Raw genomic sequence first — 20,091 nt, 5'->3', positions numbered from 1 at the left:
ATGTTTTCATACTGTGTCTAACCATGTAGCTATGTGAATTATGGGAAACTGAATTGGGACCGAATTGGAAGCGTCTAACCTTCATGCAAAGTTTCATCACTGAGCTTAGGCCTAGTCCTAGGCAGGTCATTTTGAAGAAACACATCAGTCCTCTGACCTCATCTTCATTGTTTATGGTGTACACATCAGCAACATTCAAATGTGTCTGATACAGTGTAATTAATGATTAGCCTTGTAGTGCCAGTGTCATTTCCTGATATAATTGTCCGTAGGTTGTGGTTGGACTATGTATATGTGGTACATCAGTGGATATGCAAATATAAATCCATATGTTAATATATGTATTATTTATCACCAGGCTTTAAAGAATTAAAAAAAACACAAAAAACTGTCTGCAAGATTCACATATTTAAGAATGGCTTATTTTAAACTTCAATGTATCCTTGCATGTTTTAGTGGAGGCTGTAGAATTGGTGACAGCATTACATATTGGTTAGACCAAGTGAGCCCACAATCTTCCTTGTAATCAAGGGTGATATTCTAAACTGCTGTCCCAACTGAAACTGTGCCTATAAGACGATTGTATTTGTTTTCAGTTCAAATAAAGAAGTACACCACATTCACAGTTCGAGAACATTAAAAAATATTTTATAAGAGGGAGAATGCAACAGTATATCCAGCAATAATACTTAATGTGGTACTTTAAAATGACTCCATTCTTTTTTTATATCTTCCACTGAAGATATAATAGAATGCATCGCAAATGTCAGGTCACAAAACAATTCGGCATCATCGTCAACTTGAACATGCAGAGAGTAGTCCAACGGAAGACACGCATTGAATACATCATTATAGATACTGTAACCATGAAGTACACATGCAGTACTGCTTTGAAATAATGCAGATCTAATAATGATTAAGGCATGTATTGATGACGTCCTGTCTTCTTGCATGACTTGGCATACATATCTCCTGCATCTGGGTCTTGATTTGCTGCATCTGCGTATGAAAAGTCCCCAACATATTATATCTGGTCCGACAAATCCTTCATCACATTAGATGACAGCTGTGTGTTCATTGTTGTATCAGAAATGTTTCAGTTTTCAGGATATTGTAGCATCCAAGATGAGGTGGGACAATGACATTAAGACAATGATTAAATAGGTTTATCACAGAAGCAATGCTAAATTGGAGAGTGTTCGCCACATTATACACCGCAGCTCTGAGAAGAAGGTCTCAAGTCTGTATTCTCTGCACAGAGGATATATACCCAGATCATGATGTAAACCATTCTTATCTTGGTTTGTTTCATGTGAAATAAAAATAAAATAAAAAATGTGACTGAATGCTTCTGTGGTTTCCTATGCAAACTACTACTAACCATCAGAAATTACACCATTGACATAGAAAGTGAGACAAGATATTGCCCATGGTTAGATAGATACCGTGAAACAAAACCTGACTCGTTCTGCCTGACGTATGGAAATCCCAAAAATACACCTAACTTACTATTATTACTATTTCAAAATATTGAAACGCACTATAACGTGTTCAATATTCCTTGTTTCACCCTGAAATATAAAATTACAACAGGCATGGAAAAGTAAAAGAGGAAGAAATTAAGTGTAGACCTGTAAGCCTCTATAACTAAGAGTCATTATAATCATTAGTTATCATTAGTCAAAGCTCATTTAGTACTCACAGCTCACCGGAATTTCGTGGTAGGTGGTATCCTCTGTTTTGGAGATATGAAGATGGAAGTTAAATATATATAATTAAAACAAGTTATTTAGCAAAAACAATCACCCAAGGCCCTGAAATCTGTTAGATCACCATTCACCCAGTACTGTAAATGTCACAATATAATCATTGCATTTCTATGAAGCTTCATAATATCTAAGCATTTCTCACCCATCTCATGGTATGTCTCAATCTCAACACCTGATTAGAAGATGTTATAACCGTTAAAACAATTCATTATTTTCACTCAAGGCGTGGCATATTATTTCAGTCATGACCATTATCTAAGCATTTCTCACCCAAATGTTGGTACGTTGAATCATTTGTTTGGGAGATTAGAAGATTAAATATCTTATTTTCTTATTAAAGCAATGTATTGAAATAACCTTTTTTTATTCAAGATGCTAAAAATCAGTTTTTTTACTTTATTTCCATTTACCCAGTATTGCAAATGTAAGAATGAAAAAACATACCCATTTTAAATTTACATCATAAGCAGTACATGTTTATGCAGCATCATATTATCTAAACATTTCTCACCCACATCCGTGTACTCCTCCCCACCTGTTTGGGGGATAAGATTAAAATTAGATTTTAAAATAAGAAATATAGACTCCTGTTTTAAAGCAAGGCACTGAAACTAAATTCATGAAGATTTACTTAGTATCAGCATGGTCAGTATTTTAAAACACACTTACATTTAATTTAAAGCATGGTTAATACAGCTAACCATTATCCAAACAAACAAAAATATTATCTTACTGGACTCACTGTCACAGGAAAATTCATCACTGAGAAATAAACAAGATACAGATTATTATAAATTGATTGTGGTTATTAGATTGTCATATTCCATTAAATATGAATCTAATTCATATACACCTTTATATAGAAGCAGCACACTTTACATTATTGCTTTTGTACTTAAGTAATCTAACACCTTTGTGTTTCTCCATTGCTTCATTGCCGTAGAAATACAGAATGTAGTCTGTGACATTTATATTCAAAGAAACTAATAGAAATAGATACAAAGAATTTTTTTGATATAATTAAGTAAAATGTAAAAAATACATGGTTTTCCAACCTGGATTCTTCCTCCACGTTTGACGTTCCGTCTAAGACAAAGAAATATCCCAGAATGTGAAATAAATGTCCATTAATAGAACAATAGTTTTATCAGAAAGCTTAAAAAACATACCGTCACCCTCCCCTGTCATTGGCACATCGTTCTCCTCCTGTTGTGGTGTTCTGGAGGAAATATACATGTGAACCGTTCAATCATTATACATTATCATGCTAAACAAACTAGCTATGAAATGTAATGAAAACTATACGCTTACCTTCCACAATAACATTGTAAAGCTCCTGTCAGAAAATAAATGTAACATTATTGGTTAAACTCAAGCTAACTATCATAACAATGATATCAGAACTGCTCCAGATAGTTCATTCAATCCAGATACGGAATGTATTAGTTTGATAAACATTATTCTATATGAATTAGACCTGTATATCCAGAGTAATGTCCATGTTAAATGGCCTGACCTTGTTTAATGAACCGCCACCATATGCCCACTATCAGTGATGAGATCAGAAGAAAACAGGCGCACAACACGAGTGTGATTAAGTGACTCCAGGACACTGGAAAGCAGAACAGGCATGTCGTTATACATCTCATTTCTATAGTAACAACGTACTGCAACCATGAACCATCAACAATGACTTTCTAATAACACAACTAGTTACGTATGAAGTGACTCTATTATTTAAATATAGAAGTATTTAGAGAAACACCATACATTCTTACCATCAACCTGTAGAAATACTGCATTATTTCCATATAATGTTCTGTCTTTATCTTTGAGGGGTTTTGATTGCAGATCAATCACACAACTGTAGTTACCTGCGTCATTCTTATTAAAACTTTTAATCGTAAAGGGTACCTCCGTGCGCTTTACATCAAACACCTGGATCTGAACAACAGAGCCATACTTGCAGAGGTAAGCGTGAATTAAGTCACTGGTATTTTTTGTTTGAAAACTTGGGTCTGAGATTGTACACTTAAACTCCACACCATCTCCCTTTCTCACAGTTCTTGAGCCTGCAAGTGATATGTCTGCAGGGAGTATACGGTCTGTATGAGCAGGAAGAGACAGGAATCATGTAAGGTGTAAAATATTGCAGTCACATTGAAATATACATGTATCAAAAACATTGAAAAGGATAGTATATCCATATACACTGAGTGTACAAAACATTAAGGACACCTGCTCTTTGTATGACATAGACTGACCAGGTGAATCCAGGTGAAAGCTATGATCCCTTATTGATGTCACTTGTTATATCCACTTCAATCCGTGTAGATGAAGGGGTGGAGACAGGTTAAATAAGTATTTTCAAGCCTTGAGAAAATTCAGACATAGATTGTGTATGTGTGCCATTCAGAGGGTGAATGGGCAAGACAAAATATTTAAGTGCCTTTTGAAAGGGGTATGGTTGTAGGCGTCAGGCACACCGGTTTGAGTGTGTCAAGAACTGCAACGCTGCTGGGTTTTTCACGTTCAACAGTTTGTGTATCAAGAATGGTCCACCACCCAAAGGACATCCAGACAACTTTACACAACTGTGGGAAGCATTGGAGTCAACATGATTCAGCATCCCTGTGGAACGCTTTTGAAACCTTGTAGAGTCCATGCCCCAACGAATTTAGGATGTTCTGAGGGCAAAAGGGGGTGCAACTCCTAATGTTGTGTCCACTCAGTGTGTGTCAAATAATGTCTAAGAGCAATGACCTATCCAGACAGTAAAAAGATCCTTACCCATCACCTGGATGGAAAGGAAATTATCTCCTTTTCCTTGCACTTCAGATAATGGAAACTGGGTTTTAGAGAACACACAGCTGTAATTGCCAGTCTGTTGGCCAGTAACACTTTTCATGGTGAAAGAGGTGTCTTCTTGTATAGTTCTCTTATGTTGCACTACAACCCCGTTAATGCACAAGTAAACATATGCCACTTTGTCTTCCTTGCGCCCATGTGTACTACATTTTACCACTAGGTCACTTCCCTCCATTATCGTTCCTGTAGTAGTCCAATAGATCTTTGCTGGAAAAATCTTCTTGGCTAATATTTCAGAAAATAAAAAGTAGTTGGCGCATAAAATATCTGCAATATGTAAATCGTTTATGTGTAGAGTATCATAGTGTAATTATCTAAAAGATAATTCAATCATCTTCAATAATGAATGGACTTTGACCTGCCTGTGTTTTGGACCATGGCCTCTCTTGACAAGGCACCTTAAGAGGAGAAAATACATTCAAAAGATACAACATAGACCAATTTAAATAGCAAAATGTGAAATACATTTGAATTCAATTAAAACTAAATCAATATCAGGTTAATTTTCATAAATATACTCACACAGGATGAGGATGAACATGATCATTGTGTTCAAGTCTTGTTAAAACACTTGTTGGTTGACTCTTTCTACCTTGTGCATTTGTGGTATGGACCTGAAACTAGACAGGGATTCTTTTAGTTGAGACATGTTAACTAAGAATAGTGAATACGAATTACGTCATTTCCTGTATTTGTAGGACTGTCGCAGCTGCAAGATATGTTTGCACCACAGACCTGGAGGATGATATGTATTATTTAACATTGACCATGTATAACTCAAAAGAACAACAGGTGCACGGAATCAATGATCTCAACTTGCTTTCTTCTCAAATGAAAATATGCAAAATGATATCATACTGACAAAAACACTGGGACAATTCTTAAGTGTGACCGACAGGGACAGAACGCATGCATGTATACCTGCATGCAATGCAACTCTTCAGGTCTCAGACAAGGATACTCATCACACAAGTGTGGTCATGGAACCATTGCTGTTCTATAAATGCACTCATCCCCTCAGCCCCCCACAACCTTCAGTCTTTAGTACTGTCTGTTACAGATCTCCCCCTCAGATAACTAGTTCACTTAAATGAGCCCTGAGTGAGCTTTAATTCAATCAATCAGCAGGGGGAATGTTATCAGAAGGGATGGAGTACTACAGTATGTGACTGTGCTTCCTGGCTAACATCCAGTTACGATTCAGTGACAACCTGATTACAGTTTACTGACTACAACATACAGCCACAGAAACAACATTCAGAGATTCCATGTCTGCCTAAATGTAGGATTGAAATGCTCCCCAAAAATCCTCTTTAAAATGTATCACTCTCTATCATAGATACCACAGGCCATAGATATCTATAACTCATAAGTGTGCATTTCTTCCTCTTGTACACCAAACTGGTTTTTGAATGATGGTAAAACATAACAAGAGATCTCAACCACATCCTCCTTATTAACAGAGAGTATAAGTAGTGTCAAGTTAAAGCAGGAGAAATGCTCTTTGGCATAGCGGTAGGATGGTGAGATGAAGACCGTAGCCCAGGCCCCAGACTAATGATGTACTTCATCACCAGGTCTCCATATTTATTGTGGTCCAATAAAGCAGAAGGGGGCTCGGGCCAGAGAGGGGAGGCAGGCAGGGAGCTAGAGAGGCAGGGATGGGAGGTCAGGCTGGGAGGCAGAGAGACAGAGAGGATGTAACAGGGTTATACCCAGCCTCTACATGGCCTTGCTGCTACTGATAATCGCATCTACATCCTGCCTGCCAGCTGGACCTCCAAACTCAATTTTCATAAGGGAGAGAAATATCGATTTGGGAATGCAATGAGTTTACAGGTAGGTTAGCATGTGTTCAGTCCACTGCAGAAGTCACTTCATCCTATGACCATGGATCATGGCAGACAGACGTTTCTGTTGAAAGAGCCTTTAAAGAGCTGTTTTCAAAGTCGTGTGTGCTTCGCCAGACCAAATAAAAAAACTGTCTTTGATTGCAAACATATGGTAAGTGACCACTGGATCATATTGTGGTCACTTGTAGTAGCAGATAATAACCACATGGTGTCACCCCTCACAGCACAATGAAAAGCATTTCAGGTTGCATTCATAGTTTTTCCACATTCACCTATATGGTGTAATAACGTTACCCATCCTGCATCATAGCCTTTTAATGTTCAACAGTTTGTGATTTCTATGAATAGCTTATCCGTATATTATATGACACTGTGGTTCATTGAAACCTTAATGAGCATTAGAATCAGATTGAAATGGTACTGTATAGTTGTAGTAAACAAGGACATACAGCATGTGTTTATAGGACACATTAATATTTCACAAATTAACAATATCAGAATGACTCAGTGATATTCAACATTTGAAAACATGATATGACTTCAATAAGCTGTGCAATTGACTTGAGACACTTGTGTACTTTTGGAAAGCCCCTTTAAGCAGTCATTGCTATGTACATGTTTGGGATCCTTTGGTCCAATAGATGTTCCTTTAGCCACGGTCCTTTTGTTGACGATAGTGTGGTTCTTTGTGCCAGTCATAATCAAGTGACACTATGATGAAGTCATTTACACAAAGCAAACAAAAAGGGAATGGGTAGGCAGCAGTACGGGAGTTATACGTTGCCATGGTTTCAGAGTCTGGTCCTCAGGAGCTAAGTGATCACTACTACACCAGACTTCAGCAATAAGAAACGTATCTACATACTGAGAAGTGACATGGAACAGCTGGCAGCAGCTTGCCTTCCTCCATAATCTGGTTCCCTTCCGTTCACAGTATTGGTTCGTCTCAGCTTCTTTGGTCCGCATCACTGAGTGATACACAAAATGACTGTGCATGTATGATTTAAAACACTCAGTCACTGTGTAATTGCTGTGTGTATGAGTGGGTCACATATCGAACAATAGGAGGGGCTGGATAAAGAGCCCAGCGGTCCCCAGGATACACACCAAGATGAACACCCACAGGAATATCCTGTCGATCACCATGGCAACGTACTTCCAGTCATCCTGGACCTGAAAGACAGTTGTCAGAGACACTAAATGGTAAATATAGATATTGAATATTTTCTTAGCTATTGTGAATGATATACATGTGATACGTCTCGACTTACCTCCTTGGCTTCGTTCTGTATTCTCATGTTTTCGGCGATGTACTTGACACTTTCCATGGCCTCCCTGACCTCCGGTGAGAAGTGAGGGGACAGGGTCCTCACCCTGCCATCCAGAGACTCTGAGCTGGAGCAGGAGCTTCCACCGCCTCCACAGACCCCCCCAATCCCAGCAGCCCCTCCTCCACTGTGGGTCCCGATGCTCCCCACCCCTCCACCCCCTCTTCCCGTATCAGTGGGCAGCTTGGTGGACCTCTGGCGCCAGCAGCAGTTGCAGCGGCCCTCGCGACACAGGAAGCTGGAGCCCGCATTGACCGAGTCACCACCACCACCAAGGCTAAGGTTATTGAGGTTGGTGAGCTCTGTGCTGATGAAGAGGCGCTGTCGCTGGGCCAGGCTCGGGAGCACACTGGCAGCCACGGTGGAGACCAGGGCCTGGGGCTTCTGCTGCCCCTGCAGGGTTCCTGTGGTGTGGACCACACAGGGTCGCGAGGCTGGGGGCATCAGCTGCTGAACCAACCCCCCAGGCAGCCTCTCAGGGTCCCTCTCCGGCCGGGTCATGAACATGACCCTGGGTAGAAGCCCCAGGAAGACACTGCGCACCCAGCACGGCATGGTGTGGGTCTTGGGCGTGCGGTAGTGCACGTTCAGCACGAACACGGTGATGACAATGGAGAGGGTGACGAAGATCATGGTGAAGAGGAGGTACTCCCCGATGAGGGGGATGACCAGCGACGTAGACGGGATGGTTTCGGTGATGACCAGGAGGAACACAGTGAGAGAGAGGAGGACGGAGATACAGAGGGTGATCTTCTCCCCACAGTCAGAAGGCAGGTAGAAGACCAGCACAGTGAGAAAGGAGATGAGCAGACAAGGGATGATCATGTTGATGGTGTAGAAGAGAGGCAGCCGTCTGATGTACAGGGAGTAGGTGATGTCTGTGTAAATTTCCTCACAGCAGTTGTACTTGATGTCGTGTTTGTAACCCGGGGCGTTGATAATCGTCCACTCGCCACTCTCCCAGAAGTCATGGAGGTTGATGGTGGAGCCAATCAGAACCAGGTCTATCTTGGCCTTGTCATACGTCCAAGAGCCAAACTTCATGGTGCAGTTCTGGTAGTCGAAAGGGAAATAGGTGACGTCAATCTTGCAGGAGCTCTTGAAGATGGCCGGAGGGATCCAGGTCACATCCCCATTGTAGCGAAGCAGGGCCTTGGTCTTATCGTCCACCTGGAAATCTCCTACTGCACTGTGGCGCAGAGAGAGAGAGGGGAGGGTGGAGGAGACAGCGAAAGAGAGAGAGAAAGAAACAGTGGGGGAGAGAAAGGGAGAGAGATAGAGAGCGAGAGATAGAGAGCGAGAGATCGAGAGGGAAAGAGAGAGAGAGAGAGAGAGACAGAGACAGCGAGACAGAGACAGAGAGACAACAGGGATGGAGGAGGGTGGATGAGTCATTGAAGATTACACTGGAAGAATGTAATATAAACAACAGACTGTTGTCCTTCAGCTAAATTAATCAGAAAGAAGCCCTGAGGCTCCATCATTTGATAACACTGTCTAATAGACTTTACATGCACGCCATTAAGAATATTTAGTAACTACATAAATAATCTACAGTATATGATGGTCTAATATAAGAAATGAGTGTCATGTCCTGGTTTTGGATCATCTACTCTGTCATTTCAATGTCATCGAAGAAATCCTTGAACTCAGTTATGCATGGTACATATTATTATTGCAATTGCATGGATCAATATTGTTGTGTAGACGTAACTCTTGTTTAACTCACTTATTGTACAGCACGATATCTGGCTTCCATATCCTGCTGGAAGGCACTCGAATGAACTCCACTCCTCCAAAGTCTTTGGGATCCCACCTCAGTTTGTAGTCATTCCAGATCTGAAGAGGTAGTAGGTTGTCTCATATCATTAGATACAACTCTTTTATAAAACACACACACATTTCAAATTCTGCGTTCTATATGTTTGACCCATTGACAGTTAACGGATGGACACGTTTTTTTGAACCAAATATCCACATCTGTGGTAACAACCCTACACCATTCAAATCCGTTAATTGAATGGTTAATTAGACGAAACAGTTATGGCTTTCTTATGACCTAAGAGGGAGAATATGTAAGTGACACAGTCCTACAACACAGAGGTTGTGTCTCCCCTGAGACTTGACACATGACCTCCAGGTCTACAGCTACTGTTTCATCTAATGAACCATTCAATTAACGGATGGCCACGTTTTTCAATGAAGTGGTTCTTCACAACCCTCTTGTGATTGGCTCGGCTGTATTGACATGTGACTGGGTTGTTACCATATACACACGGTCCCTTATACTAGGTATGTTGACAAACAGATGGTCATGTACAGTGGGGAGAACAAGTATTTGATACACTGCTGATTTTGCAGGTTTTCCTACTTACAAAGCATGTAGAGGTCTGTAATTTTTATCATAGGTACACTTCAACTGTGAGAGACGGAATCTAAAACAAAAATCCAGAAAATCACATTGTATGATTTTTAAGTAATTCATTTGCATTTTATTGCATGACATAAGTATTTGATACATCAGAAAAGCAGAACTTAATATTTGGTACAGAAACCTTTGTTTGCAATTACAGAGATCATACGTTTCCTGTAGTTCTTGACCAGGTTTGCACACACTGCAGCATTGATTTTGGCCCACTCCTCCATACAGACCTTCTCCAGATCCTTCAGGTTTCGGGGCTGTCGCTGGGCAATACGGACTTTTAGCTCCCTCCAAAGATTTTCTATTGGGTTCAGGTCTGGAGACTGGCTAGGCCACTCCAGGACCTTGAGATGCTTCTTACGAAGCCAATCCTTAGTTGCTCTGGCTGTGTGTTTCAGGTCGTTGACATGCTGGAAGACCCAGCCACGACCCATCTTCAATGCTCTTACTGAGGGAAAGAGGTTGTTGGCCAAGATCTCGCGATACATGGCCCCATCCATCCTCCCCTCAATACGGTGCAGTAGTCCTGTCCCCGTTGCAGAAAAGCATCCCCAAAGAATGATGTTTCCACCTCCATGCTTCACGGTTGGGATGGTGTTCTTGGGGTTGTACTCATCCTTCTTCTTCCTCCAAACACGACGAGTGGAGTTTAGACCAAAAAGCTATATTTTTGTCTCATCAGACCACATGACCTTCTTCCATTCCTCCTCTGGATCATCCAGATGGTCATTGACAAACTTCAGACGGGCCTGGACATGCGCTGGCTTGAGCAGGGGGACCATGCGTGCTCTGCAGGATTTTAATCCATGACGGCGTAGTGTGTTACTAATGGTTTTCTTTGAGACTGTGGTCCCAGCTCTCTTCAGGTCATTGACCAGGTCCTGCCGTGTAGTTCTGGGCTGATCCCTCACCTTCCTCATGATCATTGATGCCCCACGAGGTGAGATCTTGCATGGAGCCCCAGACCAAGGGTGATTGACCGTCATCTTGAACTTCTTCCATTTTCTAATATCTGCGCCAACAGTTGTTGCCTTCTCACCAAGCTGCTTGCCTATTGTCCTGTAGCCCATCCCAGCCTTGTGCAGGTCTACAATTTTATCCCTGATGTCCTTACACAGCTCTCTGGTCTTGGCCATTGTGGAGAGGTTGGAGTCTGTTTGATTGAGTGTGTGGACAGGTGTCTTTTATACAGGTAACGAGTTCAAACAGGTGCAGTTAATACAGGTAATGAGTGGAGAACAGGAGGACTTCTTAAAGAAAAACTAACAGGTCTGTGAGAGCTGGAATTCTTACTGGTTGGTAGGTGATCAAATACTTATGTCATGCAATAAAATGCAAATTAATTAATTAAAAATCATACAATGTGATTTTCTGGATTTTTGTTTTAGATTCCTTCTCTCACAGTTGAAGTGTACCTATGATAAAAATTACAGACCTGTACATGCTTTGTAAGTAGGAAAACCTGCAAAATCGGCAGTGTATCAAATACTTGTTCTCCCCACTGTATAAGATGAATGAGGGTTAAGCACAGATGTGGATATGTGGTTCAGATTAATATGAATCTGGAAACCAGTTCCGGTTAATTTCCCTCAGAATGAGCTCATCTCAGCGTGTATCACAACAATATCAGCAGCACCAACCATGTGACAAAACCAGAAAACCATGCAACAGTACAGTCCCTTGTATTCTCTGTAGCCCTACACCATGTGAGCATATACTGTGCCTTATATCTGGATAGAAATGTAACCCAGTCATGGTATATTATCTCTGGATAGAAATGTAACCCAGTCATGGCATATTATCTCTGGATATTATCTCTGGATTTTATCTCTGGATATAATCTCCAGATATCATCTCCGGATATCATCTCTAGATGTCATCTCTGGATAGAAATGTAACCCAGTCATGGCAGGGTAAATCTATGGCTCATAAACCTCTGTCAGAAGGTTAATATCCGGAGGGTTAAAAGCATTTTCCTGATGAATAATGTAAGATATCATTATGGCCTCCAGGAATCATGTATGATAGTTTATTGATATACAGTGGGGAGAACAAGTATTTGATACACTGCCGATTTTGCAGGTTTTCCTACTTACAAAGCATGTAGAGGTCTGTAATTTTTATCATAGGTACACTTCAACTGTGAGAGACGGAATCTAAAACAAAAATCCAGAAAATCACATTGTATGATTTTTAAATAATTAATTTGCATTTTATTGCATGACATAAGTATTTGATCACCTACCAACCAGTAAGAATTCCGGCTCTCACAGACCTGTTAGTTTTTCTTTAAGAAGCCCTCCTGTTCTCCACTCATTACCTGTATTAACTGCACCTGTTTGAACTCGTTACCTGTATAAAGGACACCTGTCCACACACAATCAAACAGATTCCAACCTCTCCACAATGGCCAAGACCAGAGAGCTGTGTAAGGACATCAGGGATAAAATTGTAGACCTGCACAAGGCTGGGATGGGCTACAGGACAATAGGCAAGCAGCTTGGTGAGAAGGAAACAACTGTTGGCGCAATTATTAGAAAATGGAAGAAGTTCAAGATGACGGTCAATCACCCTCGGTCTGGGGCTCCATGCAAGATTTCACCTCGTGGGGCATCAATGATCATGAGGAAGGTGAGGGATCAGCCCAGAACTACACGGCAGGACCTGGTCAATGACCTGAAGAGAGCTGGGACCACAGTCTCAAAGAAAACCATTAGTAACACACTACGCCGTCATGGATTAAAATCCTGCAGCGCACGCAAGGTCCCCCTGCTTAAGCCAGTGCATGTCCAGGCCTGTCTGAAGTTTGCCAATGACCATCTGGATGATCCAGAGGAGGAATGGGAGAAGGTCATGTGGTCTGATGAGACAAAAATAGAGCTTTTTGGTCTAACTCCACTCGCCGTGTTTGGAGGAAGAAGAAGTATGAGTACAACCCCAAGAACACCATCCCAACCGTGAAGCATGGAGGTGGAAACATCATTCTTTGGGGATGCTTTTCTGCAAAGGGGACAGGACGACTGCACCGTATTGAGGGGAGGATGGATGGGGCCATGTATCGCGAGATCTTGGCCAACAACCTCCTTCCCTCAGTAAGAGCATTGAAGATGGGTCGTGGCTGGGTCTTCCAGCATGACAACGACACGAAGCACACAGCCATGGCAACTAAGGAGTGGCTCCGTAAGAAGCATCTCAAGGTCCTGGAGTGGCCTAGCCAGTCTCCAGACCTGAACCCAATAGAAAATCTTTGGAGGGAGCTGAAACTCCGTATTGCCCAGCGACAGCCCCGAAACCTGAAGGATCTGGAGAAGATCTGTAGGGAGGAGTGGGCCAAAATCCCTGCTGCAGTGTGTGCAATATATATATATATATTTTACCTTTATTTAACTGGGCAAGTCAGTTCTCTGGGATATGTGGGACGGTAGCGTCCCACTTGGCCAAAAGCCAGAAAAAATGTAGAGCGCCAAATTCAAATAACGTCTCCTGATGTACTGGCCTGTCTCCTGGTAGCGCCTCCATGCTCTGGACACTACGCTGACAGACACAGCAAACCTTTTTGCCACAGCTCGCATTGATGTGCCATCCTGGATGAACTGCACTACCTGAGCCACTTGTGTGGGTTGTAGACTCCGTCTCATGCTACCACTAGAGTGAGAGCACCGCCAGCATTCAAAAGTGACCAAAACATCAGCCAGGAAGCATAGGAACTGAGAAGTGGTCTGTGGTCACCACCTGCAGAATCACTCCTTTTTTGGGGGTGTCTTGCTAATTGCCTATAATTTCCACCTTTTGTCTATTCCATTTGCACAACAGCATGTGAAATTTATTGTCAATCAGTGTTGCTTCCTAAGTGGACAGTTTGATTTCACAGAAGTGTGATTGACTTGGAGTTACATTGTGTTGTTTAAGTGTTCCCTTTATTTTTTTGAGCAGTGTATATTACTATAAAAATCTATCTTTCATGAAATCACACATGAAAGACACCAAATTAAAGCTACACAAGTTGTGAATCCAGGCAACATGTCTGATTTCAAAAAGGATTTACGGCGAAAGCACACCAAACAATTATGTTAGCTCAGTACATAGCCACAGAAAAACATAGCCATTTTCCCAGCAAAAGATAGGAGTCACAAAATGCAGAAATAGAGATAAAATTAATCACTAACCTTTGATGATCTTCATCAGATGACACTCATAGGACATCATGTTACACAATACATTTATGTTTTGTTCGATAATGTGCATATTTATATCCACAAATCTCGGTTTACATTGGCGCCATGTTCAGAAATGCCTCCAAAAATATCCGGAGAAATTGCAGAGAGCCACGTCAAATAACAGAAATACTCATCATAAACTTTGATGAAAGATACATGTTTTACATAGAATTAAAGATACAATTGTTCTTAATGCAACCGCTGTGTCAGATTTTTTTTTTTAATTACGTAAAAAGCACACCATGCAATAATCTGAGACGGCGCTCAAAAATAACAACATTTCTCCGCCATGTTGGAGTCAACAGAAATACGAAATTACATCATAAATATTCCCTTACCTTTGATAATCTTCATCAGAATGCACTCCCAGGAATCCTAGTTCCACAATAAATCATTGTTTTGTTCGATAATGTCCAATACTTATGTCTAAGTAGCTACTTTTGCTAGCATGTTTAGTGCACATGTCCAAACGCTCGCGCAGATCCAGGCGAACTTGGACGAAAACGTCAAAAAGTTATATAACAGGTCGAATAAACTGGTCAAACTAAGTAGAGAATCAATCTTCAGGATGTTGTTATCATAACTATCCAATAACGTTCCAACCGGAGAATTCCTTTGTGTCTCTAGAAGTTATGGAAAGCAAGAGGATATCGTTTGGAACGCGTGTGACCAGGAACTGGCATTCTGCCAGACCAATGACTGAAACACCTCCCATCCGGCCCCACATAACACTAGAGGCTTCATTCCACGTTCTACAGACTGTTGACATCTAGTGGAAGGCGTAGGAAGTGCAAACAGATCCATATCTTACAGGGAATTGAATAGGCGATGAGTTGAACATTGACCAGTCTCAGAATTCTCACTTCCTGTTTGGATTTTTTCTCAGGTTTTTGCCTGCCATATGAGTTCTGTTATACTCACAGACATCATTCAAACAGTTTTAGAAACTTCAGATTGTTTTATATCCAATAGTAATAATAATATGCATATATTAGCATCTGGGACAGAGTAGGAGGCAGTTCACTATGGGCACGCAATTCATCCAAAAGTGAAAATGCTGCCCCCTATCACAAAGAAGTTTTTAAGAACAAATTCTTATTTACAATGATGGCCTACCACTGTCAAACCCTAACCCGGACGGCACTGGGCCAATAGTGCACCACCCTATGGGACTCCCAATCACAGCCGGTTGTGATACAGCCTGGAATCAGACCATGGTCTGTAGTGATGCCTCTAGCACTGAGATGCAGTGCCTTAGACCGCTGCGCCACTCGGGAGCCCAGTAGGTCAGGTAGATGTAGTGGAGTGATTTGTTTAAACAGAAAATGTATATACACATACAGTAGGAGATGGATGAAGATTGTACTTACATGTCTCAGCCACAGGTTTGTCTCCATAATCTGGTTAACTTCATCCTGAGAAACAGAAAATAAGAATTTACTCTCAGATTGACAAGTTGACCAGAGGCAAAATGCGGGGGTTCATGAACTGTAGGAATATTTCAGAGTTAGAAAGGGGGCACACTGTCAGGAGCAATCATCTCCCATACAGGATGGAAGGGTGAACAGAGCGTTCTGTCCTGGGTCTAACCCTGGCTGGAGTTACACAGGGAGGAGGACACTACAGTGAGAGGAGAGGAACACCTGGGTCCTCCAGCCCAGAGGCATGCCATACACTATATGACGGCTTCAACCTCTAGGCCCTCGGGCTGCAGGCTGTCTCTCACGATGTGCTAGTTAGGGCCTGACACTGTCTCAGCTCAGGTGGAAGGGAAGAGGGGAGTATAGAAAAATAAAAAAATAGAGAAAGAAGGAGAGAGAGGGAGATTCTCAATTGGGCAAAAGTCGGTCCTTTCCTCGACTCCTCTGTCCTCCTCTCCTCCATGACCCAGAAACCGATAAATGGTTGAGCGGTCGAGGAGGGCGTCAATAGGTTAGTAGGTGAACGGAGAAGTGTCCTCCACTCCTCTATATCCTCCTCTCACAGCGGATACTCATAAGTATCCTTTCGGTGGCTAGCGTGGAAGTGTTTTTGAATCTGTGACACACCCTTTGAATCAGCTGCTGTTTTTGTACAAGGAGTAAAGTATGGACACATTTAAAAATGATACGCTACTTATCTTCTCATCTATAAAATGTTTTCTACAACCAGCTTCATCAGTTTTGACCACTTTACACATTTATTTAGAGATTCCACCCCTATAAACGTTATTTGCCTGAGTGGAGAAGGACAGTCTCATTTCATACAAGCGCATTTGTTTCCACGTTTCCTCTCCTCACCTTCGCTCCTCAATTACCTTTGAGGACGGAGGAGAGGAGGCGAACAAAAACAATTTAGATTTTCCCAGACAGACAGCGACAGACAGACAGACCAACAGACCGACAGACAGACAGACAGACAGAACCCAGCTCATAACATTAACCATTAATGTGTCCTGATGAGCTCCCAGGAGACACTCTAGGTGTTGGCTCTAAGATGAGGAAGACTGCTGCAGGTCGATACAGTACAGGTGGTTCTGGGGTTGCAGAACTAGGCCAGCCCTGTATGTCCCTCCAGGCAGACTGATGAACCAGTGACTGTACATTATTTAAATGAGAGATTATGTCTGAGCCACCTGGAAGAATGGGCATTTTAAATTAACTAATAATCCAGCTGTAAGTAGGCTGAAGTATCCCAGTTGTAGAAGGGTTGGAGGGGCGTGAGGCATGGGGAGGAAATAATGGTAATCCATCAAAACAGGAAGTTCTTCTGTGCTGTTAAATGGGCTGAGGTCAGGGAAATATGAGAAATACTCTATCTCTGTGTCATGTTCAGTAAAGAGAGGTTCTGGATTGGAGCCCAGTTCCTCCAAAGGAAAGCTCTACAGAGGATATTTACTGAAATGGAATCGACTCGTGGTGGTCCTGTTTTATTCACTATTTAACGTGAACTTGCTCACAATGTGGAGCCATAATAAACACAGATCATGACAAGACATGGATAAGTGCTCCTGAACTGAATGTACCTAGCTTCTATCTGTCACAGTAATCACACAGGTTATTCCAATGCTAGTTGTATAAGGCCTGATGTAGCACAAAGTGGCCCAAATGTGTGTTTTTTTTATGTTATAAAGTATACACAGGGAGTAAGTTCCTGAGGGATTTTATGTGGCAATACCCAGCACATCAAGATCCCTGTTACATAAGGGTCCAGACAGTATTGTGGTATAATAATACATCTGTTCATTTGTGAATGACGCCCTTCTTCCCTCCCCTTTTTTGTGTAATTAAAGTAATCCACTCTGGGGCAGTTTGAGGCTGGCGAAACAGCTGCCACTCTCCTCGTCCAATCTCCTCACAGTGCGCCCGGCCAAAACCAGGCATTAAAACCAGGGGCACTCATTCGAAGTGGCAGTGATTGAGTGAAAAGGGCTGCCTGCACAGAGATGGGAGGAGTGAGGGAAGAGCTGAAATTTCCCATCTTCTCTTGGCCAACCACACACCAACGTAACCGTTCGCTGTGACAGGCTCCGTTGGGTCCAGGCTCAGGCTGATATCACCCACTAGCCCCAGAGAGTCTCATTTACAGCAGGACACATCTCAGGTGTCCTGGATAGCACCCGAACCATGCCCAACTCTTCACATTGGTCCCTCATACGAGACCATTCACATATAGTTGAGTTTGACACCTCCATCCTCCCACACAGCTGCTCTCAACATGGGCTTTCATCACCCTGAATCAATGCATATTAATTTAAGAGAATGCACAGAGGCTCTGTGCTCAATATGTTATTTATGGAATGATTTGTTTCTCCCTGTCAGAGTCTGGCCTCTCACAGACTGTACTGTGTGATATATACGCTCCACTGTCCGAGAGTGGAACTCTCAAACCCCAGGGAGACATACAGCACAGCAGAGGCACTGAGGACGCAGTCACCATATCTCTCTCTCTCTCTCTCTCTCTCTCTCTCTCTCTCTCTCTCTCGCTCTCTCTCTCTCTCTCTCTCTCTCTCACCCGGGGGGGTGACACACACACACACACACACACACACACACACACACACACACACACACACACACACACACACACACACACACACACACACACACACACACGCACACACACACAAACACTCTCTCTCTCTCACACACACACACACACACACACGCACACACACACTCACCACTTTGACCAGCTGGGACATGGACACCTCAAACTGCACGATAACTGGGTCAGACACATTCTCCACTGGGCGGATGTACTGATTGTAGCTGGAGAATATCACTGAGAACAACCTGTGTTCTGCCTCAGAGCAGGAGCCTCCTGAATAAGAGAGGTGGGGGTGGAGGGTTAGACATAGACAACATCAGTAAAACTTAAAGGTAAAGAACCTGTTGTAGCCTATGCTGATGGAGTGGACAAGTCCATCTTTCAGTATTCTTGTTGTAGAGTAGACTGATCCTGAGTGACTAATTATTTTGGCCTTATTTGGTGTTCTCCTTAGCCAATGACAATCCCTCAATTGTCCCTATTTTCTAACTATATACTATATTTTCGTCCCTGAGTTAATTCAACAGGTAGGTTCGTTTTTTCGTTTTCAGTTAGACAGTTTTTTCCCGGTTTAGATTGCCAAGCAGTGAGAGTGGCATTATTTTCTTTGAAGGTCAGATTTCATACAGTAGCCTAATGCAAATGACTCAGACAGTAGGCTACCTTGGAATCAAAGAAATCGCACATCTGAGTGACCGAAGATTTACATCAAATGTCAGCAACATGCTTTGCTTTTCAATAAACGAAATAAATGTACAACCATTTATCAATGGTTTATATACAATGAATGGCACGTACCGTCTAAAATAAAAAATAGGTGCGACAAATATGGGAATGGTTTATAACGTTGACGTCTTTGCTGAAAGTATTAGGCTATAGCCCATAATGAACAAAACGTCAGTTCTCCTGATTTTGAGGTTCACTAAAAACATCAGGAAACCACAAAAATCAGATATTTAACGGTTAATGACATCCACGCCAACAAATGTAAAAAACAATAGGCCAATAACTAAAATATAAAATGTAATTTATATTAATTGTGCCCTTTATAGGCGTTCCATGTATAGACTATCCATGCAACAAATACTCAGTTTTATCATTGTCATTATTGGCTATCATTATGTTCGGTATCTGATATTACTTGAATTGAATACAGCATGATTGCACTTAAAGCAACAAGTAGAGGGCTCATATCAAGGTAAACTATACGCTACTCACCCGACAAAAAGAAAAGAAAGAACGAACATGTGAAAAAAATGAAGAAAAATTGGGCGTTCATTGTTAAGGAGTGCAGAAAATGAATCCTCAATCTATCAGGACACGGACGACAAAGGGAGGCAGAAGAAGAGAGAAAGTGGGAAGTGGAAGTAATAAAAGCGCGCGGTGCCGACAAACTGCTACAGATGCTGGGGAGCAACGAGTGAGGGAGGGAGGGATGCAGGAGAGGGAGGGTGCGAAACCAGGGTAGTCAATCATAACGTCGCCACTATAACCCCCACGGCCGGGTAATTTCAGGAATTGGAATCACCTCGCCATTAGACTGCTTTCATATTCGACGTTTGTATCACTAATAACGAACGTCATGTATTTGATTTCTGGCCTCGG

The 20,091-nt window shown here is 42.0% G+C and overlaps 2 protein-coding genes across 6 annotated transcripts; both read right to left on the bottom strand.

Moving 5' to 3' along the window:
- Positions 1–651: 651 nt before the first annotated feature.
- Positions 652–5,243, bottom strand: LOC139575989 (uncharacterized). 5 transcript variants are annotated; one of them, XM_071401537.1, is made up of 12 exons: positions 5,160–5,243; positions 4,560–5,035; positions 3,548–3,874; positions 3,286–3,381; positions 3,081–3,105; positions 2,939–2,988; positions 2,825–2,855; positions 2,503–2,531; positions 2,281–2,304; positions 1,912–1,941; positions 1,703–1,735; positions 652–999 (listed from the first exon to the last, which is right to left on the bottom strand). In XM_071401537.1, the coding sequence occupies exons 2-12, from the start codon at positions 4,810–4,812 to the stop codon at positions 917–919; spliced, it is 981 nt and encodes a 326-aa protein (XP_071257638.1). In that variant the 5' UTR covers positions 4,813–5,035; positions 5,160–5,243; the 3' UTR covers positions 652–916. The 5 variants fall into 5 exon arrangements, with proteins under 5 accessions (XP_071257638.1, XP_071257637.1, XP_071257640.1 ...); XM_071401536.1 differs by having other exon boundaries at positions 1,710–1,735; XM_071401539.1 differs by having other exon boundaries at positions 2,512–2,531.
- Positions 5,059–19,983, bottom strand: LOC139575988 (neuronal acetylcholine receptor subunit alpha-3-like). Its single transcript, XM_071401535.1, has 6 exons — positions 19,705–19,983; positions 18,620–18,759; positions 15,828–15,872; positions 9,548–9,657; positions 7,762–9,007; positions 5,059–7,663 (listed from the first exon to the last, which is right to left on the bottom strand). The coding sequence occupies exons 1-6, from the start codon at positions 19,763–19,765 to the stop codon at positions 7,538–7,540; spliced, it is 1,728 nt and encodes a 575-aa protein (XP_071257636.1). The 5' UTR covers positions 19,766–19,983; the 3' UTR covers positions 5,059–7,537.
- Positions 19,984–20,091: the final 108 nt, after the last annotated feature.

This window comes from Salvelinus alpinus, chromosome 5 (genome assembly GCF_045679555.1).
Source record: "Salvelinus alpinus chromosome 5, SLU_Salpinus.1, whole genome shotgun sequence".
NCBI classification, from domain to species: Eukaryota; Metazoa; Chordata; class Actinopteri; order Salmoniformes; family Salmonidae; genus Salvelinus; species Salvelinus alpinus.
The sequence above is the reverse complement of the archived record's forward strand: the minus strand, read 5'-3'. Positions and strand labels throughout refer to the sequence as shown.